The sequence below is a fragment of the Mustela putorius genome, unplaced genomic scaffold (genome assembly GCF_011764305.1).
Source record: "Mustela putorius furo isolate JIRA1106 unplaced genomic scaffold, ASM1176430v1.1 tig00003987_pilon_pilon_pilon, whole genome shotgun sequence".
Classification (NCBI taxonomy): domain Eukaryota; kingdom Metazoa; phylum Chordata; class Mammalia; order Carnivora; family Mustelidae; genus Mustela; species Mustela putorius.
In genome coordinates this window covers 15,694,160-15,714,299 of record NW_025422126.1, presented here as the reverse complement: position 1 = coordinate 15,714,299, position 20,140 = coordinate 15,694,160, and the positions used below count along the sequence as shown (strand labels likewise).

At 42.3% G+C, this 20,140-nt stretch overlaps 1 protein-coding gene across 9 annotated transcripts in view; it reads left to right on the top strand.

Annotated features, from left to right (window-relative positions):
• SYTL2 (synaptotagmin like 2) overlaps positions 1-20,140 on the top strand; it is a 120,227-nt gene that overhangs the window by 68,839 nt on the left and 31,248 nt on the right. For 5 of the 9 annotated variants that reach the window (XM_045071303.1, XM_045071301.1, XM_004763519.3 and 2 more), the window contains exons 4-7: positions 1,135-1,267; positions 12,305-12,386; positions 13,284-13,398; positions 15,002-15,805. In XM_045071303.1, the coding sequence (XP_044927238.1) occupies positions 1,135-1,267; positions 12,305-12,386; positions 13,284-13,398; positions 15,002-15,805 (1,134 nt within the window). The remainder of the gene's footprint in view (positions 1-1,134; positions 1,268-12,304; positions 12,387-13,283; positions 13,399-15,001; positions 15,806-20,140) is intronic. The other 4 variants (XM_045071306.1, XM_045071305.1, XM_045071304.1 and 1 more) reach the window with 1 other exon arrangement.

Sequence of the window (20,140 nt, the reverse complement as noted above, 5' to 3'; positions counted from 1 at the left end):
TGTCTCAACTTCTGTCCCTGGGAAGAGCCCCTGTTTATATCTAGTCTGTACCCAATGAGGAAAATAGCTGTCACCTTTTGAACATTTGATACATGATAGGAATTTGCTCTCTATTATTTGTTAACTATAGCAGCTATCTTAAAAAGTAGGTAGCATTGCTCGCATCCCTCTTCATTTTCAAGACCATCCAGGCCTTCAGAAATCTCAGGAGGTAAAGGTTAGTATTGTGGATTCTATTATGTGACAGAAGAAAGTAGACTTCTGTGTAAAGAGACCTGTGGGGAATACCACCCTGGAATGTGAATATTTGGGAGTCGGGAGCCCTCGTATTGCTTCATCTTAACATCAATGTAAAAGCATTCCCGGCACTTACAAGCACTGGGGTCAAAAGCAAGTTTCCTGAGCCTCAGTTTCCAAATCTGTAAACTTGGAAAATAGCAACTTCCTCACAAGGTAGTGCAGGCACAAGAAAATGCTGTGCCTGGCACTTAGCATAATTACTTAATGCTGATTATTTGAAAGGTGCTGGTAAAGAGTCCTGGATGTTCAGAGGCAAGAAGAAGTCACTTCCTGAAGAGGGAGCATGGAGGTTTTATTGGGAAGGCCTTGGCTGGGTATTGAGGAGTATGTAGAATTAGAGACTGGGGGAAGGAAGAGACAGTGGAGAAGAACATTCCAGGCTAGAAACAGTTGTTCCGCTCTGCATTCCAGAGCCCAGCCGCAAGTTGGACACATTGTTGACATCCAGTAAATGCTTGGTAATGATGGTATCTCTGTCCCAAAGAGGACTAGCTGCCCTGAGCATCCCCTGGCCATACATGTTTAGTCCTGACCCCAATTCAGGTGAAATTCACCTAGTGGTGGTCACTCTTTTGCTGGAGTGGTCTCTGGAGTTACCTGCACATGTAAAGGTCCACTCTTAGTCTCAGGAGATTCTGCTTGGGGGAAGCCAAAATCAGGTATAATTTTGCAGTTATAATTCTGACCCTGAGGATTCAGACTCATGAGTGATTGCCTTGGCACTGCAGGAAGACCTGAAGTTCAGGTTTGAGCCTCAGCGATAAGAGCTTTAAGAGTGTTATAGGTCATGGAGGTGAGAGATGACCTTCCTGTCTTCGCTGTTTCTTCTTTCAGCCGAGCAGAGTAAGGAGAGAGCAAATGAGGCAAAGGAAAGTTGGGTAAATAACGTCAACAAGGATGCTTTCCTCCCTCCAGAGCTAACTGGTGCTGTGGGAGAGCCAGAAGATGTAGCCCCAGCAAGCCCAAGGTAAGACCGAGCTCACAAGGACAGTCACTGCATGTGGGATTCATGGCTCAGTGTTCTATGAGCACCAACACCAGACGATTCTCACAGGTACTGTGAAGTACATATGAGAGAAATCTGGGCCTTAACATGGATAAAGCGGAGTACTACTCTTTCCCAGCTTCCAGAATTTCTAATAAATCGGAACATTAAGCAAAACTAAAATGTTGAGGGGGGATTTCTTCTAGCACCAACGATAGCTGGTTTTCCTTTGTATTAATGATTTTACCTTAGAGTAGAATGAAGAGGTACTTCAAAATAAATATAGTCACTTCAGAGAAGAGGTGAGTTATGATCAAATTGTCATAACATGGTGTGATGGCAAAAGCTCAAACACGGGAACCAGACGTGAATTCAAATCCTAAATATGCCATTTATTAGCCATTTAATGATGGGCAAGTCATTTAACCTCTCTTTTCTTAGCTATGGATAGGAATGATAATATAAACCAGGAAAGGCTGTAGTAAGAATTAGTGGTAACATATGTAGAATACCTGACACATAGTAGGTGCTAAGTAAATGGCTCTTCAGGATGCAGGTTGTCCTCAATATTTCAGTCTGATCGTGTTGGTGTTTTCCATACCTGTTACCATCTGTCCAGTCAAAGGGTACATTTGAACCTGATCGTGGAGCTACATTGCCACAGATGTTTTGATGATTTGCTTTCAGGTATGTAGAGATCTTCCCATTAGTGTTCATCCCTTGGGACTGTGGTTGTTATCCTTTGGTGGGAAGGCAGATGCATTTTCTCTGTAGCTCCTCAGTGGAGATGATTCAATTCAGAGTCTCCAGCACTGCTGAAGCCCACAATTTTCCTGATGGTACAGCCACCGAGTCAAGTGCCAAGTCTGAGGCACCTGGGGAACAGAGGTGTTCCCAACATAGTTTACAGGTGAGGGAGAGGGTCTGTAATATAGGCATCAATAGACATTTCAGAGCTGAATATGACTAAAGTTACATCACATAGAAAGGGAATACTGATTCTATTAAGGCACCCATTGTCTATTTCCCTGTTGGAGAGGACTCACTTTGTTTTCCATGGGTGGTAAACTGGACTGCTCCCCCTCTGGGCTGATTTGTAATGTTCTGTTATGTCTGTAGAGGCCATGTTGGCTAGAAGTTAAACAGTAAGTAGCCACTATTTAGCCACTTACTAAAGAGTAAGTAGTCATTATTTTGTGACCTTGTACTAGAAGTGACTTAACTTCTTGAGCCTTTGGTTCCTCAACTGTAAGATGGGATGATAATGATTTGCCAGCGGGATTATTGAGAATTTAATTAGCTAGTAAATGTAGAATTCCTAACATGGTCCACAGCACATAGTAGGCATTCAGTGAATGGAAGTAGGGGCTCTCACAGAGAGTGAGAGCCTATCCCTACCACCTCCCTTTGGTGACTCCCCATTCACCAGCAGTCCCCCAGTGGGATAAAGGATATCCTTCCATAGGGAAAGATGAGACCTGAAGTATTAGAAACTCCAGGAGTGAGAATGAGAGCACAGTCATTTAGGATCACCATCAAGGAGCTGACAGAAGCTCCTAAGAGCCAGTTTGATAGGGGACAAGGATATCAAAACACTGACTGACTAGGTGAGGTGGATACAAGTCCCATAGAAGGAGGAAAGAGATTTGGGGATATCAGAAGACCAACTTAGCTCACTGAACAGTTTTGTGTGGGTCAGACTTCCTGTCCTTCTCCCAAGAACTCATTTCTACCAAAGATCCTGGGGGACAGAGGCACCACTAGCCCAGCTCATTTTCTTCATGACCTCAGGCAGTCTGGTGGGCGTATCTACCCTCTTCCTCAGTTTGAAGCTACTAATACAGCTCCTGCAATTCATGTCTCCAGTATTTCCTGCATTCCTTGTGTGACCTCAGACGAGTCTTTCTGGTCTCGTCTATAAATCAGAGCAGAGCTGCCTCACCAGGATATTATGAGATTAAATGAAATGAGATGTAGGAACGACTTAGCATTTCACAGGAAGAAAGAAAATTGGCAATTTCCAGTGGCTTTATAATTATGTGATTGTAACATAGATGAGGTATGGTCGAGAAGGCAAGAATAAAAATGTCAGATGCATCTAGTTTGCTTCCCTCATTACGTGACCTGGGTGGTAATCATCCAGAACTGTGGAAGGGGCTGATGTATGCTTCCTCCTTCCCATGTCAGAAACTACTACTTGACTCAGTGTCAGGTCCTTGCGGTGTTTCTCACTTATACTTTAACCTTTGGGAACTGGGTGTGTTAAGTGTATTTTGGGGCTTGTGCTTTTAGAGGAATTGAACTTCAATAGAATGACTCAGTACCTGTCAATATTTTCTTAGCTAGGAGTCAGGTGTCCGGGAGTGTTGTGAGGCAACAGTGACTAGAAATTGAAGTTTCTGAAGGAGTCTTCCTTTTTCTTTCTTTCTTTCTTTCTTTCTTTCTTTCTTTCTTTCTTTCTTTCTTTCTTTCTTTCTTTTTTAATTTAAATTCAATTAGCCAATATATAGTACATGTAGTGTTCAATAATTCATCAGTTGCATGTAACACCCAGTGCTCATTACATCACATGCCCTCCTTAATGCCCATCATCTAGTTACCCCTCCCCCCGACTCACCTCCCCTGCAGCAACGCCCAGTTTGTTTCCCATCATTAAGAGTCTCTCATGGTTTTTCTCCCCTCTCTCATGACTTCCCATTCAGTTTTCCTCCCCTCCCTTATGATCCTCTGCTCTGAAACTAAAAGGTAGTATGCTGAGTGAAATAAGTCAATTGGAAAAAGGCAATTATCATATGGTTTCACTCATATGTGGAATATATGAAGGAGTTTTTCTAATAGACTCTGTGGCAAGATTCCTTCTTTCTATGAGCACAATTCTGTGTGGTCCTGCCTGGGAAGAACTGAATCACTGTGGGTGCCCAGCATGAACTCAACTACCATCCCATACCTGTGTTTTTCACAACTCATCTTTGTTTGCACCTGTCACATGAGGAAGCAGAGAGAGGCTTAATGAACAAAGGATCAGAGAGTGCGGTTTTCTTTAGATTGGCAAAGGAAAGACTCCAAATGCTTACAGTTCCAATGCTGGTTGCTGAATTTTAAGGGCAGTGTTGGTGCCAACTGTGGTAAAAGGCTAGTGAATTCATTTCCTAAAAAGTTTGTATTTCTAGTCATCACAGATTAGTACCTTTTATAAAATATAACAAAAAAAAATACAGAAAGCAACAAAGGCATGCAAAATATAAACCCTTGATCATGTGCTAGGATGTCTCAGCAAATTGCTATAAATGATTCTAAATGAATACTCTCAATTTCTGTATTTAGCTCATTGTGAACCAGTAACAATTCTCAGACTGGCACTGGTCCATGAACCACACCTTATATACATGTCCTTTCCATAATAGTCCACAGGGCATGGCTGAGCCAAAGTGGGGAGTACACCATAAAGATGTGAGAAGCTCTTCCCATGGGGTCAGGACCCTACCATAAAGAAGGTATAACATGTCTTGACTATGGAGGGAGACCTGCTCTGGAATGAGAAGACCTTCTTTTGCTACATATTCTATGAAACAAGGTTGGGTGCCCTGAGCAACACTGAAAGTCTAGTAGCATCTCTACTGACAAGGACCATGGATGTTTCTACTGTTGGTGCTTCTTTGGTCTGAAGAAACCTGGAAATGGACTGGTCTTATAGTTTCTGACTCTCTTTAACCTCCTCCTTGAAGATAGTCTCTGTGAAGACTGGAATAGTTTATATTGTCTTAGCTCTGTGGCCTCACATGGGGCCAGTACTCTAAAAAGAAAAAAAAAAAAAAAAGATCGTTTCTCAAGTGTGTCCCAAGCTTCCCAATTCTTTCTTCCTTCTGATTCCTCTTCCCACGCCCTTCCCCTCCCACATCCCTCAGTTGCCTGGTAGCCTCTCCTTTCTCCTCTAAAGGGATACATTCCACTTAAAGGAATACTTGACTTTGTAATAACTTAAGCCTGTGTGGATGGAAATGTTGAGCTTCTTGTCTTTTCTCAGTAGTCACCCTACTGAAACATGAGTCTGAGCATGTTTGTGGCATCCTAACACACAGACCAAGTCGTTCTTATCATGTGTATAATGCAGATGAGGGCATTTCATTGAAAGGAAGCAGAGGTCTGTCACGTAACTGTCTCCAACACTATGTGGATTTTCTGCTGGGAGGACTTCCAGTTCCTCGGGGTTTCTGAAGTTTAAAGAATTACCTTTTGAATACAGAAAGGTCAGAGGCTTCAACCAGGGGAAGCAAGGTGTTAGATGCTGAGAAGACTATGTTAGGGGCTGTGGGCATCTGAGCCAGGGAAGCTTCTAGAAGCTGCTTCTGTAGGGCAGCTCTTGAAAGATGAGAAGGATTATGGCAGGTAGGCATGGGCAAAGAACAATAAAGGCAGACAGGTTGATGTGGGGGTCTGGCATGTTGGAAACGTGGAAAGGGTCTAGTCTGATGGGTCTGCTGTGTGAGTGGTGGGCAGTCAGGCTGGAGGAAGAGGCTGGGCCCAGATTGTCAAGAGCCCTGTGTTGGCCAAAAGGCTGGACTTTTTCCTTAAGTCACAAGAAGCCATTAAATGACTTTTTGATCAAGTTTACTTTTTAGAGTGATCACTCTGGTAACTCTGTGGAAGATGGGGTTAGAAAGTTCAATTAGAACATTGTAACAGAAGGGGTGCCTGGGTCGCTCAGTGGGTTAAGCTTCTACCTTCAGCTCCGGTCATGGTCTCAGAGTCCTGGGATCAAGCCCACATCTGGCTCTCTGCTCAGCAGGGAGTCTGCTTCCCCCTCTCTGCCTGCTTCTCTGCCTACTTGTGATCTCTCTCTGTCAAATAAATAAATAAAATCTTAAAGAGAAAAAAGAACATTATAACAGAAGCTTAGGTGACAGATGGTAAGAACCTAATGAAGGGAATGGAGAAAAGAGCAAAGGTATGGTGAAGCTTTAGAAATGAAATTAGAAGAAATTTGAAGGGTTGGTCGGTTACAGGTATCTGATAATCTATAAAGGATATGTGGGTCATTTGATGAGAAGTTCTCAACTCGGACCTGTAGATCAGAACTGCTCAAGGAACTTTTAAAAATCCAGATACCAAAGGCTGAGTGTCCCTGCATTTCTTTCAGGGCTGAGGACATAGGTACTCTTTACTACCATGTCCCAAGCATCTAACACGTGGTACGTACTTATGAATAAGTACCTGTAGAATGAATGAATGAATGAATGCCAGCACCCTCTCTTACTGTCCTTCAGCACACTTCTCACTACCTGACTTCGTGTTATATATTTATTGTGTGTATGTATTTTCCCTTCCCCCCAGATCCTTGAGGAAAAGGACCTTTTGTTTATTGCTGATTGTTTCACTACACTATTCCTAGCACCTAACAGTGCCCAACAAGTGTCTTGTGGAATGAGTGAATGAATGAATGAAGAATAGTGAGAGTCCAACCAACTAAATGAAAATAGTTGATGAGATAATTATGAAATAAAGAATAATGGTGAATGAGGGTTAACGAACAAATGAATGATTCGATGAAGCAATTTGCAGCTCAGGAAGTGAGTCGAAAGAGGAAAAGGGAAAAAGTTAAACTCCAAGAGCGGGACTGACAGCCTCCAGTCTTCATTGCTGTGCGTTACTGAGAATCTCTCAGTTCAGTGGGCTCTGGTGGTTATACCATGATGATATACCGTGAGCTCCGGTGATTATAAAAGATGGAAGAGATTGGGAGGAGTATTCTCACGTTTGGACGACTACAAGAAAGGGAAGGGCATTCGGGATAGAGAACTGGAAGGCACGGAGGCAGGAGGGAGCTTGGCTGCTCCAGAGATTTGTCATGTCCATTAATCAAAAACATCTTTAGAGAATGAATATCTCCAAAATGAGTTCAGGTAGAACAAGGCAAAGCCTTCCCTGGGGTATTTCTCTCCATGACATTAGCACTTCCCTGTGACGTGGAGAAAGCAATGAGTTTTCTTACAAGGGAAGCTGCGCGTCCTCACATCACTTTGTTTTTGGTGGAATTAAAACACTGTTTTGTTGAACGTTGTAATGAATAAAAAGGCTAGTCTTTAAGCTTCACTGCCCGTGCTTCAGTAATAATTCTGCCACCGATCTCCCTCTTCCCTTCTGCTGAATGGGAACCAGGCAAATTCAAACCATGTTTTAGTTCTGAAATAGTATTTTTTTTTTCTACTAATGTTCTTTTCCCTGGAAGGCTTTTGTTTTATCTCTCTCTCAATCTCAATCTCTGTCTTTCTCCCTCTTCCCGCATTTCTTTCTTACAGAAGGATTAGCTATTTACCTCCATCACCTCAATAACAAGATCAATGTGAGCCTCTTGTCTTGCTCCCAGGGGCAAGGTAGAGGTGAGCCGATCTATGGACAGCGCATTTGATCTTTTGTTCTTGGATGCACTGCATATCCAGGGAGTGACCGTGGTTCTGCCTCACAGAACCACTTCTATGGAGCTCTTTAAAACAATCTTTCTTCATCCTGTAGGATCTTGGATTTACTCAAATCACTTTTGGTGGAAATAGTTGCACTGTGACATCCGTGTGAGAGCAATGTGTAGCGTGCAGTGTGGTGGCCCCACACAAGTCATGTTTTACTTCAGGAACTATCGACTTGAAAGGCTTGGCCCAGCATATTTTCTAATTTACTTCTCTCCGTTTATCCCCAAGCCATTTCTTTTGTTTATTTACGTGATGGGGCTTCACTGAGTGTCACTTGGCCAGCATGGCGCTGGGCGCAGGGGGTGTGACACAGCATTTGCTTCCAAGTTTCTCATCGTCCAAAGGGAGAGGTCAACAACAATGATGACGACACATGACAAAAATCACTTGCAGAATTTGCTTCTGGTTCAATACTGTTAATATGTAAGCTGCAAAATGCCTCAAAAGAAGGCATAAGATGTCGGCTGTAATTTTTAACTTTTTTTTTTTTTTTTTTTTTTTTTTTTTAGAGGGAAAGGTCAGTTAAGGTTCAAAAGCTCTTAAAAGTTGCTTTCATGGGGTGCGTGGGTGGCTCAGAGGGCTAAGCCCCTGCCTTCGGCTCAGGTCATTGTCTCAGGGTCCTGGGATCGAACCCTGCATCAGGCTCCCTACTCAGTGGGGGGCCTGCTTCTCCCTCTCTCTCTGCCTTTCTGCCTACTTGTGATCTCTCTCTCTCTATCTCTGTCAAATAAATAAATAAATAAAATCTTAAAAAAAATTTGCTTTCATGTGCTTTGAAGCACTTTAGGGCTGGACAGAGAAGCAGATGGGGTATCTAGCTGCCTAAGTGGTGTGATTGAAAACCCCACCTCTTTCCCCAGCGTCCCTGCCACAGTACCAAACATGATTATTCTGTAGAGCTGAGTCTTCAGAGTCTCGTGTTAAAAAAGCAGATACTTTGAACCTTAATGCCAATATCACAATTTAATACTTTAATAGTTCTCCCCACAAAGTGAGCACATTTTGTCTAAGTGTTCCTTCTGGTATTGCAGATAGTTTTTGAAGGGTGCCTGAGGGAAGAATTACAAGCACAAGGTGTGGAATTTGGCTTGCTCTGGTTTAAAAAGCTCATCTTGTGGAATGTATTGGATATCTTTTATATGCAGGATACAGTCTCCTGCCTCTGAGAGGGATTCCAAGAAACAAAGACACATTATCTGGCTATAAAGCGACTATACTCTCTTAGGATAAATTATGGATCCTTTATGTGAATATCTGATCACATGATAACAAATAGCGCCAGGCAGAGAGCACATTCCTGATCCAAAGTACCAAGGAAATGTGCTGCAAGATTGGAGACAAGGGTACCCACTTCCAGTTGGGCTGATAGAGGAGCATCGCATGAGGGTGAAATTTGGCCTGGGCTTGGAGATAACAGCAAGGATTTGGGCGGAAAGCCTAGCAAATACACAAGGGCAGGGCTAGGGGATAGGCTGAGTGCAGATAGCAACCAGGCAAGGAAATTTTGGGGATAATGAGTAGACAGACAACTTCATTTGGCATGAAGGGTCAACAGGAAAGAAGAGGGGGAAAGTACGTTGGGTAGATGGCAGAACATTTCCCGTTGCTTCCGGACAAATTCAGACTTCATTCCACAGGCCTTGGGGATCCAGGGATAGGTAAGGAGCAGTAGAGGGACATGGTGGTCAAAGTTGTGTTTGAGACCATCCCAGCTTAGTGGCAGAATGCTGAGTAGGTTAGAAAAACAGGACTTCAGTATCAGGAGGTCAGATGTGAACCTAATCGAATCAACAGAAATACAGGAGGTGACAGTAGAAGTGGAAAGGAAGTGATGGATGTGAGAGTCACTGGGAAGGAAGAATCACCTGGACCCCAGTCCCCTTGCTATGAACCACTGCTTTATTAATGTGAGAAGTCAGAGGCAGGATAGCCTAGCCATGACAATGTGTGTCTTTGGGGTCACAGTCAGATACCTGCCTCAAATCCCCAGCTCTTCATTAATACATTTTGTGACATTGAACAGATTCCTTAGCTTCCCCAAGCCTCAGTTTTCTCTATGAGTAAAACTCATAGAGGTGTTGCAGAAAGCAGTTGAAAATTCTATGTTTGCTGTAATGGTTCTTGCCAAATAGTAGGCAGGCATGCAAAACATTGCTGTATTCCTCAAGAGAAGCAAAGCCAGACCTTAATTTAAGAAGTTGCTGTATTTTCACAGACAAACTTGGAGGTCTAAGACTCTTATTTTCATTTTTTCAAAGTAAGCAGACTAACCAAGTAGCTAACCCTGTGTCCCACCCCCATTTCACTTTCCCCTCTCCCAGCCACACAGTAACATAGCAAATGCTGTGTGTTTCTGTATTTAGTGACTGGCCCTGTGCTCTGAATGTGTCATTTCTTCCTCTTTTGCTTTCTGAGCAAATAGAAACAAAGGCATTTTTTTTAAAAAATCTAAATAATATGCCTCCTTGTTGCTTGGCAAATAACATGAATTTTAAAAGGAAGAGTCATGGTTACGTATCGGCTGCTGCCTTCCCTGGTGCTGGCTCAGTGGCCTTCATCTTTTCAGTCGGTCACTGTAGTTTTGCACGAGCTGCTCTACACGGCATCGCAGGGGGTTATAAAGATGGTCAAGATGGTACTCCTGGAGGATCTCCTGTTTCCTGGGAGAGATGATACGTACACACAGAATGAGGTTGCACAGTAGACATGAGGCACATGGCTGGGTGGAGTCTAGTAAGAAAGAGACTGGTTTCATGTCTGGTTTTATGAGGTGAAATATACACATTCAGAGCTGAGGCCCGGGAGGCCCAGGAACTGGGTTTCCAAGGAGCAGAGAGGGCAAAGCGTCGCGTCCCTGCTTATCCTTTGTTCTTGCTGAGTGGGAGGAGAATGGAGGACCGTGGTAGGAGAAGATGGGTATTCCATGGACTGCCCCAACCAGCAACACTGGGCTCAGGTCCTCTGATCATGTGATTGCTTTATGTAAATTGTTCTGAGACAGCCTGCCATGTGCTATAAAGTTCCTCATGTCCCTCCATGGTTCCTGAAAATGGCAGTCAAGAGAAATTGCTTTCTAGTCCTGGGCTCTTGGCTGTGCATTCTCTTACTGACCAGGTCTTTTTTTTTTTTTTTTTTTTTTTAAACATTGGATGACTTGATAGAAATGTGTGCCCACCTGTTGTGAGAATTGCCTTCTGTAATGTGTTTTTCTATTAGTCTTAATTCTGGCTCCACTGTAAATCCCCATTCTTCTTCCCTGCCCTTCCCCTCCCCATCCATTTCCCCTCTTATTCACACCCATGTGATCAAGATGTATCTTACACACATCTGCCTCAGCTGCTGTATTCCTTTCTGGAACAATGAGGAAGGTAATGAAAGGAAGAACGACTCCTTCTGAAGTTCACCCTCTTCCCGGGATTAAGTCTGTGCAAAAAGAACAACTGAAGCGCAGAAGGAAGGGAAACAAAGCCGCAGGGAAGTGGAGCTCACGACTGCAGCCACCATATTCTTGGGCCCGGCTCTGTGGCCTGGGGGCAGATGGTCTCCTCCCCAAACTCCAGTTCCTTTGCTGCATGGTGGAAAGCCAGTGCCTTCCTGGGTATTTTCCAAGTTGTTGACTCTGTGATGTCACTAAGAGAACAGGTCTAAGTGGGCACAGTGGTTTCAGCCAATAGTGATTTCACCTGTCATGCCTGAGGCAAGGCCACTGGAGCAGGACATGGAGCAGGTGCTTCTCCTCCCCCTCTAGAGCCCCTCTGACTCTCCTTGTCCCTTCTTCCTCGGTAGCCATGGGAGTGTCAGCTCAGGAGGGAGCCCTGTGAAACTCACTTTTCTCCATTTACTCTCACCCTGCTCTCATCCTAGGGCTTGGATAGAGACTGTTCTTGCTTCTTCTGAGCCAGCGGCTGCAGTGCTTGGCCTTATCCCTCTTGTGTGTGGACAAGAACTTGCTGGCCAGCCTGGAGGGTGGGGTTGAGAGTCCTCAGCAAGTTGTCGGCCCGCACCAGGCTCCCTGCACGGCATCCCTTAGATCTGCTGTCAAGTTACTGGTCTCACCTGAATCTTTTCTTCAGTCACTTCCTCCTGAGTTAGAGTAAGCACTGCCATTCTGTGAAATCATGCCATAAAAGTCTTTGGGGCTTTATTTAAACAGCAGTGTCTGCCGCTGCACCACCCCCAAACACCTCCCCCACCCCCACCCCTGCCTTGAGATGAGTTCCTCCCTGTCATCCACATCTGATTAGATTCTGACTTGGAGATGAGCCATTTCTACAAATTTACACTGTGCACCTCTTGTGTGCTTGGTACCGTGATAAAAACTGGACAGCTTCTGCTGGATGGTTTTGCTTGTCTCATGCCTGTCTTTTCTTTCTGCTCTGCCCCTGCCTTTGCTTTGCTGCTTACTCATCTCTAGGCCCCAACTCCCTCTCCCTTCCTGGCGTTTGATTTTACAGATTTTCTCTGCTGTCCTGTATTAAGAGCTTTCAGCTTCAGTGGCACAATTTACTCTTTCTCAAAGGCTGAGGGTTTATTCTCTGAATTGTTTCTTTTGCAGTGCTAGCATGGTCAGTCCAGCCTCAACCGTGATGGATACATTACAGGAAAACAGGAGGAAGTCAGCTGTGTCTCCGGCTAAGGTAGACTGAGCTCAGACTCCGAAGCTCTCATCTTTGGCAAGAATGACATTTTTCTCCCTTTAGCAAAGCACCATGAAATAAAGGGGATTTTTTTTTTTTTTTGCACCAAAATCAGATGATTTTTACTATTTAATGTAAGAAGACTCTCTTGTGGTGGAAAAGTTGATGAATACCATGTTTCTGCATTGCTGAAGACTCTAATTTCTTGCCCAGGAGAATAAAAAGTCTCAAGCTACTGGGGGGTGTTTCTTTTTAAGCATTCCGTGACTTGTTAGTCCCATATCAATCCAAATTCTTCCTCTTGACTTCCTGAATCTCTGTTAGAGGTCTGCTTGTGGAAGTGGATTGCCAATTTATGAAACTCTGGACAGCAAACATTGATACTCAGTTTTATATTAATAAAAAATTCTATTTACTGATCCCCTTTCTGTCATTGGAATTGATGATCATAATAGTGATAATGAAACACTTCAAATACTTTGATAAGTGTCTTTTAATTCTTTATAGGAAAGGTCATTTACAATTATATTTAGTTCAGCTTCAGTCTAGCACAGCAAGAGTCTCATGTGGTAAAAAGAGCATACATGAGGCAGGGCGGGGGTGGGGCATGGGGATTCTGCCCTGATTAGTCCCAGGTTTACCCTAACCTTGATGATTCTATATTTTGTCTAACTTTCTAAGACTCTGGATTATGAGTATATTTTATATAGTTTAATTTTTCTCTGGCATCTATGGTAACTCTTAGCTAGCCACATTAACCAGGACAGTAATTTTTCAAACAGGCCAGGTAGAGTTTACTGGATAAAACTATCAATACTGGTGATAATAAGCATTTGCTAACACTGAGTTGCTGCTATGACATTTAAAATGAGTTTAATAAGCAATCTTTTTCCCCAGCAAAGGAAGAATCCATTTAATAGCTCCAAGTTGCCAGAAGATCAGTTATCTCAACAAACCAAAAGTGAGCCGTCAACAGATGGAAAGGCTGATTTCTTTCAGACTCCAAAAGAAGGTAAATATTATTTTTATGGACTAGATATTTTTATCTTTGTTATCTGTGGACTAAGGGAAATTCTTAGAGTTCCTTTAACTAAAATAACTTCCGAGGGAAAGTGAAAAGTCCTGATGGTTTTCTTATTTTACTATGCCCATTGGTTCCCTGCCTGAGGGAAGGAAGCAGAAATTTTAGAAACTGGAAGTTCATGCATTCCAATCTTAGAACTGACACTTGTTGTTTGACCTCTGGGCCTTGGGTTCCCCCTCAGTAAACGAGGCAATTTTTGACCAGAGGCATTCAGTCATTCATTTCATGGCACATATTGGATATCTCCCACATGCAGACACACTTCGTGTGAAATTAAGACTTTGCCTCAAGAAAAAAAAAGCCACTTGACAACGTTGTGATTCTCTGATCTGTAATTATCAGCCTGGTCTCTGAGGAGGCATTTGGTCAGGTTTGTGGCTTAATTGATTTAAGTCTGTGTCTTATGGAATTTTACCATTATCCTATGCCATTATGAAGAAATACTAGAAAATTCAGTCTCTTCCAAAGCAACTGTAAAAAGATTCCACAGGCATTAAATATTGGACAAGGGGTAGAAAATTAACATTGAGTAGTGGAGTTGGAGTTGGAGTTATCCTGTTTTAATATTAGCATTTTTCCTTCTCTATTGGATACATATTATGTTATATAGAATATTTTACAGAAAAAAAGGGCACTGGAACATGCTACCTATTTTTTTTAACTTTCTGAAAAAATTAATTTTTGTTTTTATTTTAAATATTTACTTATTTTGAGAGAGAGAGAGAGAGAGAGAGAAAGAAAGCAGGAAGGTGGGGGTGGAGGGAAAGGAGAGAGAGTCTCAAGCAGACTCCATGCAGAGCACAGAGCCTGACTTGGGGCTTGATCTCACCACCCAGAGATCATGACCAGAACTGAAACCAAGAGTCAGACACTTCTAACCAACTGCACCACCCAAGAGTCCCTGAAAAATTAATTTTTGTTTTAGAGATTTTCTTTTTAAAAATATTAATTTTTTTTTTTTTTTTTTTTAGAAAATTAAGTTCCTTAGGGTGCCTGGGTGGCTCAGTCAGTTAAGCATCTGCCTTTAGCTCAGGTCATGATCCGGGGGTCCTGGGATTGAGCCCCGCATTGGCTCCCTGATCAGCAGGGAGCCTGCTTCTCCTTCCCCCTCTTGGCATCCCTATGCCCTCTATCTCTCTTTCTCTCAAAAAAATAAATAAAATCTTAAAAAAAAAAAAAAGAAAATTAAGTTCCTTTTTCTGGTTTCCATATATAAATTTTTTAAAGTGCCTTCTATGTTTTTCCTTAGCCTCCTTAAGGAGTTTTAAAAATCTTTTCTAAAATTATTTTATTGAATATAAAAATACCACAAAGTATGTATGTAAAGCACAGTAATCTTAAATGTATGGTTCAACGAAGTTTGTGCCTGAATTTTTAAATGTTTTTTAATTAGGTCTGCACTTATGATAATACTTTATTGTCTTTAATATTTTACTACTTTTGCTACATGTAGACTAAGTTTATGTTAGGTGTTTTAAATTATATAGCTATTCTCCATTTGACATGTCATCTAATGTGTTTTAATTTACAGGTGAATTGTCAGAGTCCAAAGAAGACTCATCTATCCCAGAAACTTCAAGCCAAAATTTAGAGAAAACAAAACAGACATTTCCAGGCCCCGAGAACAGATCTCAGGTCAAAGCTCCAATCCCCAAAGCCAGGAAAATGCTCCCCAAATCACAAGAGTTAAAGCTCAATGATAACCAGTCTTTTCCCCGACAAAGGACAGACTCCCTGAGCACAAGGGGGCCTCCCAGAGGGATCCTGAAACGCAACTCCAGTTCCAGCAGCACAGACTCAGAAACAGTGCGTTTTCATCAGAACTTGGAACCCAAAACCAAAATGGTGGCCCCTGGCCTCACCATCCATGAGAGAATTTCTGAGAAGGAGCATTCTTTAGAAGGTGACTCCTCCTCAAACTCCCTGGAGCCATTAAAGCATGTGAGATTCTCTGCAGTGAAGGATGAACTCCCCCAGAGACCAGGGCTAAGCCGTGGCCGGGAAGTAGGAGAATTCAGTGTTTTAGAATCTGACAGGTTAAAGAATGGAACAGAAGATGATGTGGATGTCGATGAGTTTTGCAATGACCCTCAGCCTTCTCAATACAGGAAGCCTTTGCCTTTACATCAGTCAGCCTCAAACCTGACAGCATCCAAAAATGAAAAACATCAGCCAATGGCTTCTGGTTCTTTTCCAGTTAATGGACATCATTCTCCCTCAGAAGTTTTAGCTGCAAGACCAGAGTCCATTGAAAATTCATCCACCATCAATGAACACAAAGCTAAACCATCAGAATTATCACAACTTGAATCAGAATTGTCCAAAAGCCCTGCTGGTAAGAAACTTGTTATTACTAGACTATAAAAACCAACCCATGGGCTTAGAATGGCCAGGCCAGCCCTGTAGAAGCCCTGTTTGACCTCCTAGACATTCCAGCTACAGTTCAGACAGGTGCCACTGGGGAATGATTATAGTACCTCTTTTTTTTTTTTTTTTTTTTTTAAGATTTTATTTATTTGTGTGAGAGAGAAAGCATGTGCCCAAGCAGGGGGAGTGGCAGGCAGAGGGAGAAGCAAGCTTCCTGGTGAGCAAGGAGCCTAATGTGGGACTCAGTCCTATGACCCTGGGGATCATGACCTGAGCTGAAGGCAGAGGCTTAACTCACTGAGCCTCCCACGCATCCTGATTATACTATCTATTAATGGGTTTGGAAGTTTTCCTCAATCATCAATAGCTAAAGGGCTAACTAAAACAAAAACCAGGATAGCATAGTTTCTGCCTATTATGCTTTTCCCTAAAAAATGTAACTATAAATTATTTAACCAAATTACAGTGTTTTGAATTAAATCAAGGTATGTATATAGAGTAAGAATTAAATATATACTAATACCTTTGTACAAAATATATTATCCACCTAATGCATATTTATTAATTACCATTCAATTAAACTTTGGGTTTTTTGAAAGATGTTAAGTCATCGCTACATCCAATGTGAGGCTGGGATTCACAACCCCAAGATCCAGAGTGGCACACCCCACTGGTAGGCCAACTGGGCCCCCCAGTTCTTTTAGTCTCAGAAAAACCTTCTTTTTTTTTTTAAATTTGAGAGAGAGACAGAGCGTGAGTAGGGGGAGGAGCTGAGGGAAAGGGACAAGTAGCCTCCTTGATGAGCACAGAGCCCAGTGCTGGGCTCAATCCAAGGACCCTGAGATCATGACCTGAGCCAGAATCAGATGCTTAACCAACTGAGCCATGCCGGTGCCCCAAACCTTCATTTTCTTAGCCATTTATTCTTAGATGTTAAAAGTGCTGAAGGAACTTTCTCCTTCAGCTGCTGTGAACTGAGAGGCAAAGAGAATACTGCTTTTCCCTGCTGCCTAGCTCACTAGGTCTTGAAGATCTTACACCTCTCAAGGGATGAGACACTGTTTTCCCATACAATAATTCATATGCTTTAAAAAACAAACAATGAAAGAAATCATGCTGTGTTTTCTCTCCCATCTTCAATAAGTGTTCCTCCGGCCCTGTGATAATTTCTTTATAGTCAGGAGAGTTTACAGTGGCCGCAGTCCCATGTCCGATGTACTTGTTCTCCCCCTTCCTTACTAGTCAGCAGGAAGTGAACCCTGCGTCACTTTGCTTGGCCCGACAGTTCTATACTTGTTCAGATCAATCCTCTTCTTCAAGAGCAAAGCACTTTCAATTACCCATCCCTGCACTCCAGACATTTTAATCATTTGAACACAAAGGAATTTTTTTTTAATTAAAAATGAGTAGGTGCTTGTTCAATGAAAAAAGAACCTTCATATTAAAGGAACTTACTGAAGTTTGACGAACATGGACAAATAACTGGATGGTGCTCACTTAAGTGCTTATTCAAAAGATGAAAAAAATTCTTTAATGTTTTCCTTTATTATCATCCACAGAAAAAATTTGGTAAACCTTTCCTGTTTTTTGAACTGCACCTGCTTTCCCATGGACTACAGACTATCTTTATACTTTTATATTAACTACTTATTTATGCTTTCTGATTTTTATTTTCAAAGATTTATTTATTTTAGGGGTACCTGGGTGGCTCAGTGGGTTAAAGCCTCTGCCTTTGGCTCAGGTCGTGATCTCAAGGTCCTTAGATCGAGCCCTGCATCGGGCTCTCTGCTCAGTGAGGAGCCTGCTTCCTCCTCTCTCTTTATCTGCCTGCCTCTCTGCCTACTTGTGATCTCTGTCTGTCAAATAAATCTTTTTTTTTAAAGATTTTATATATTTATCTATTTTAGAGAGGGAGAGTGAGCACATGAGTGGGGGAGGGGCAGAGAGAGAGGGAGAGAATCTCAGGCAAACTCCTCACTGAGTGCTGAACCCAAAATGGGGTTCAGATTCCGTGACCCTGAGATCATGACCGGCGTGGAAATCAAGAGTGGGAATTTAACCACCTGAGCCATCCAGGCATCCCTGTGCTTTCTGATTTTTAAGTCCCAGTTGACCATGAAATTTGGGAGGAAGGCATCATCAGCTACACGTATTTTTTTTCCCTCTTTGCGGGAGAGAAAGAGCAGGGGCAGAGGGAAAAGCAGACACCTGCTGAGCTGGGAGACCCCCCCACCCGAACATGGGGGTTGATCCCAGGACCCCAGGATCACAACCAGATCCCAAGGTTGAAGCTCAACTGACTGAGCCACACAGGCATCCCCAGCTACACCTGTTTTGATTGACAGGACTCCTGGCCTTAGAGCTTATGCACAAAGTTCTGCTTACTTATTAATGCCCTGCTTACCACAAAAATATATCCAAGTAAATAATGAAGCATAAAAAGAAAATCAGGCCCCAAAAGTGATAAATGCAAAGTATGTGAATTATAAGGGTTTGACGTTAGCTCTGATCTCCAGGACAGTCAATATCACATTCATTACTACACTGCAGAATACAGAAGAATTCCTCAGAGAAAATGGAACACTACCTTGCATCAAATCTTTAAAATAACTCTTCTTATTTTAAAAGAAATACGCTTTTGTTGTAAAACATTATAAAAGAAGAAATGGATATGGAATGAAACAAATACCGTCTGTGTTGTCATCATGCAGCACTAATTACAGTATTGATAACATTTAATTGTAGAGCTTTTCAATAATTTTCAATATAATCTTAAATTATGTTTATACTGCCAGAAGTTTTTTTACTAGTAGTATATTATAATCATTTTTTCATCATTGTCTTCTGTTAAACAAATGAACACAGACTTCTTCAAGATTTCTCAAAAGAACTTTGCAGTTATTGACATCTATTCAGTAGTAAAATGTGTAGTTAAGTGAATCAAGATCTATCACATGCCCATTACTGTATAACCCTTTGTTTTTTTCACACTTAGCCAGAGTTGATGTTTAAAATTAAAGACCATAGAATTTTATTAACTGAATTGTCCTCTAGTGCATTGAAATGTAGCTGACTTCCTAAAAATTCAGCTGACATAATTTTCAGGAACATGCATTGTACAGCTTAGCATCTGTAAGGAAGGAGGAATGCAGAAACACCTGGTGTTAACTTAAGGGGCAGGTGCCTGAGCTCCCTTATCTAAGTCTCCCATGTGCCCTTTGATTAAGGCTCAGAAAGGATTCTTTGCTTTCTTTTTTATTTTTTTAAATAATTTCTTTAAAATATTTTATTTATTTATTTGACAGATCACAAGTAGACAGAGAGGCAGGCAGAGAGAGGGGCGGGAAAAGCAGGCTCCCTGTTGAGCAGAGAGCCCGATGTGGGGCTGGATCCCAGGACCCCGAGATCATGACCTGAGCCGAAGGCAGAGGCTTAACCCACTGAGCCACCCAGGCGCCCCAGATTCTCTGCTTTCTTGATAGTTTACAGCTTAAATAATCTTGTTTAGGTTCTTAGCCATTGGTCAGCCAACATCAGGGAATGGGTGGAGATCACATAATGCATCAGTTTGTTTAGTTTATTTGACTCACAGAAACTACTTCGAAACTCACAGACTGTAGAGGGGAAGTGGGGAATAACAGAGGAGCCCCTTGAGATCATGGTCCTCAAACTGCAGTATGCAGATCAATCACTGATAGTTGTTAGTAAAGATTCCTGGGCCCCTCTTCAGAGATTCTGGTTTAATCTGTTAAGAGGAAGGCCCAGAAATACACATACCATCATTGTACCATTCTAATGTTCCGGAAGGAACTCCAGAAGGTTGTTTTCCCTACTCCTGAAATTCTCCTTGGTCTGTGTTCCTCAAACTTGGTATAAGCCCGTCTAGTGTTTATTAGTATGCCAGTGGGTAGGTGGAGTCATAAAATCAACATGGTGTATCTTCCTACAGTGTAAAGTTCTATGCATAGATTTGAGAGTAGAAGGGAAGTAATACTTAAAATGTAATATGGATCACAGGTGCCTGGGTGGCTCAGTTGGTTAAGGGTCCAACTCTTGGTTTCTGCTGAGGTCGTGATCTCAGGATCATAAGATCCAGTCCCACGTTGGGCTCCATGCTCAGCAGAGAGTCTCTCTCTTTCCCTCTGCTCCTCCTCCCATTATTGCGCACCTGTGTGTACTCTCTCTCTCAAATAAATAAAATCTTTTTAAAAAATGCAACATGGATCAGAATACAAAATCCACATGAGTTTTTTTTAAGTAAGCTCCACACCCCATGTGGGGCTTGAACTCTTGACCCTGAGAT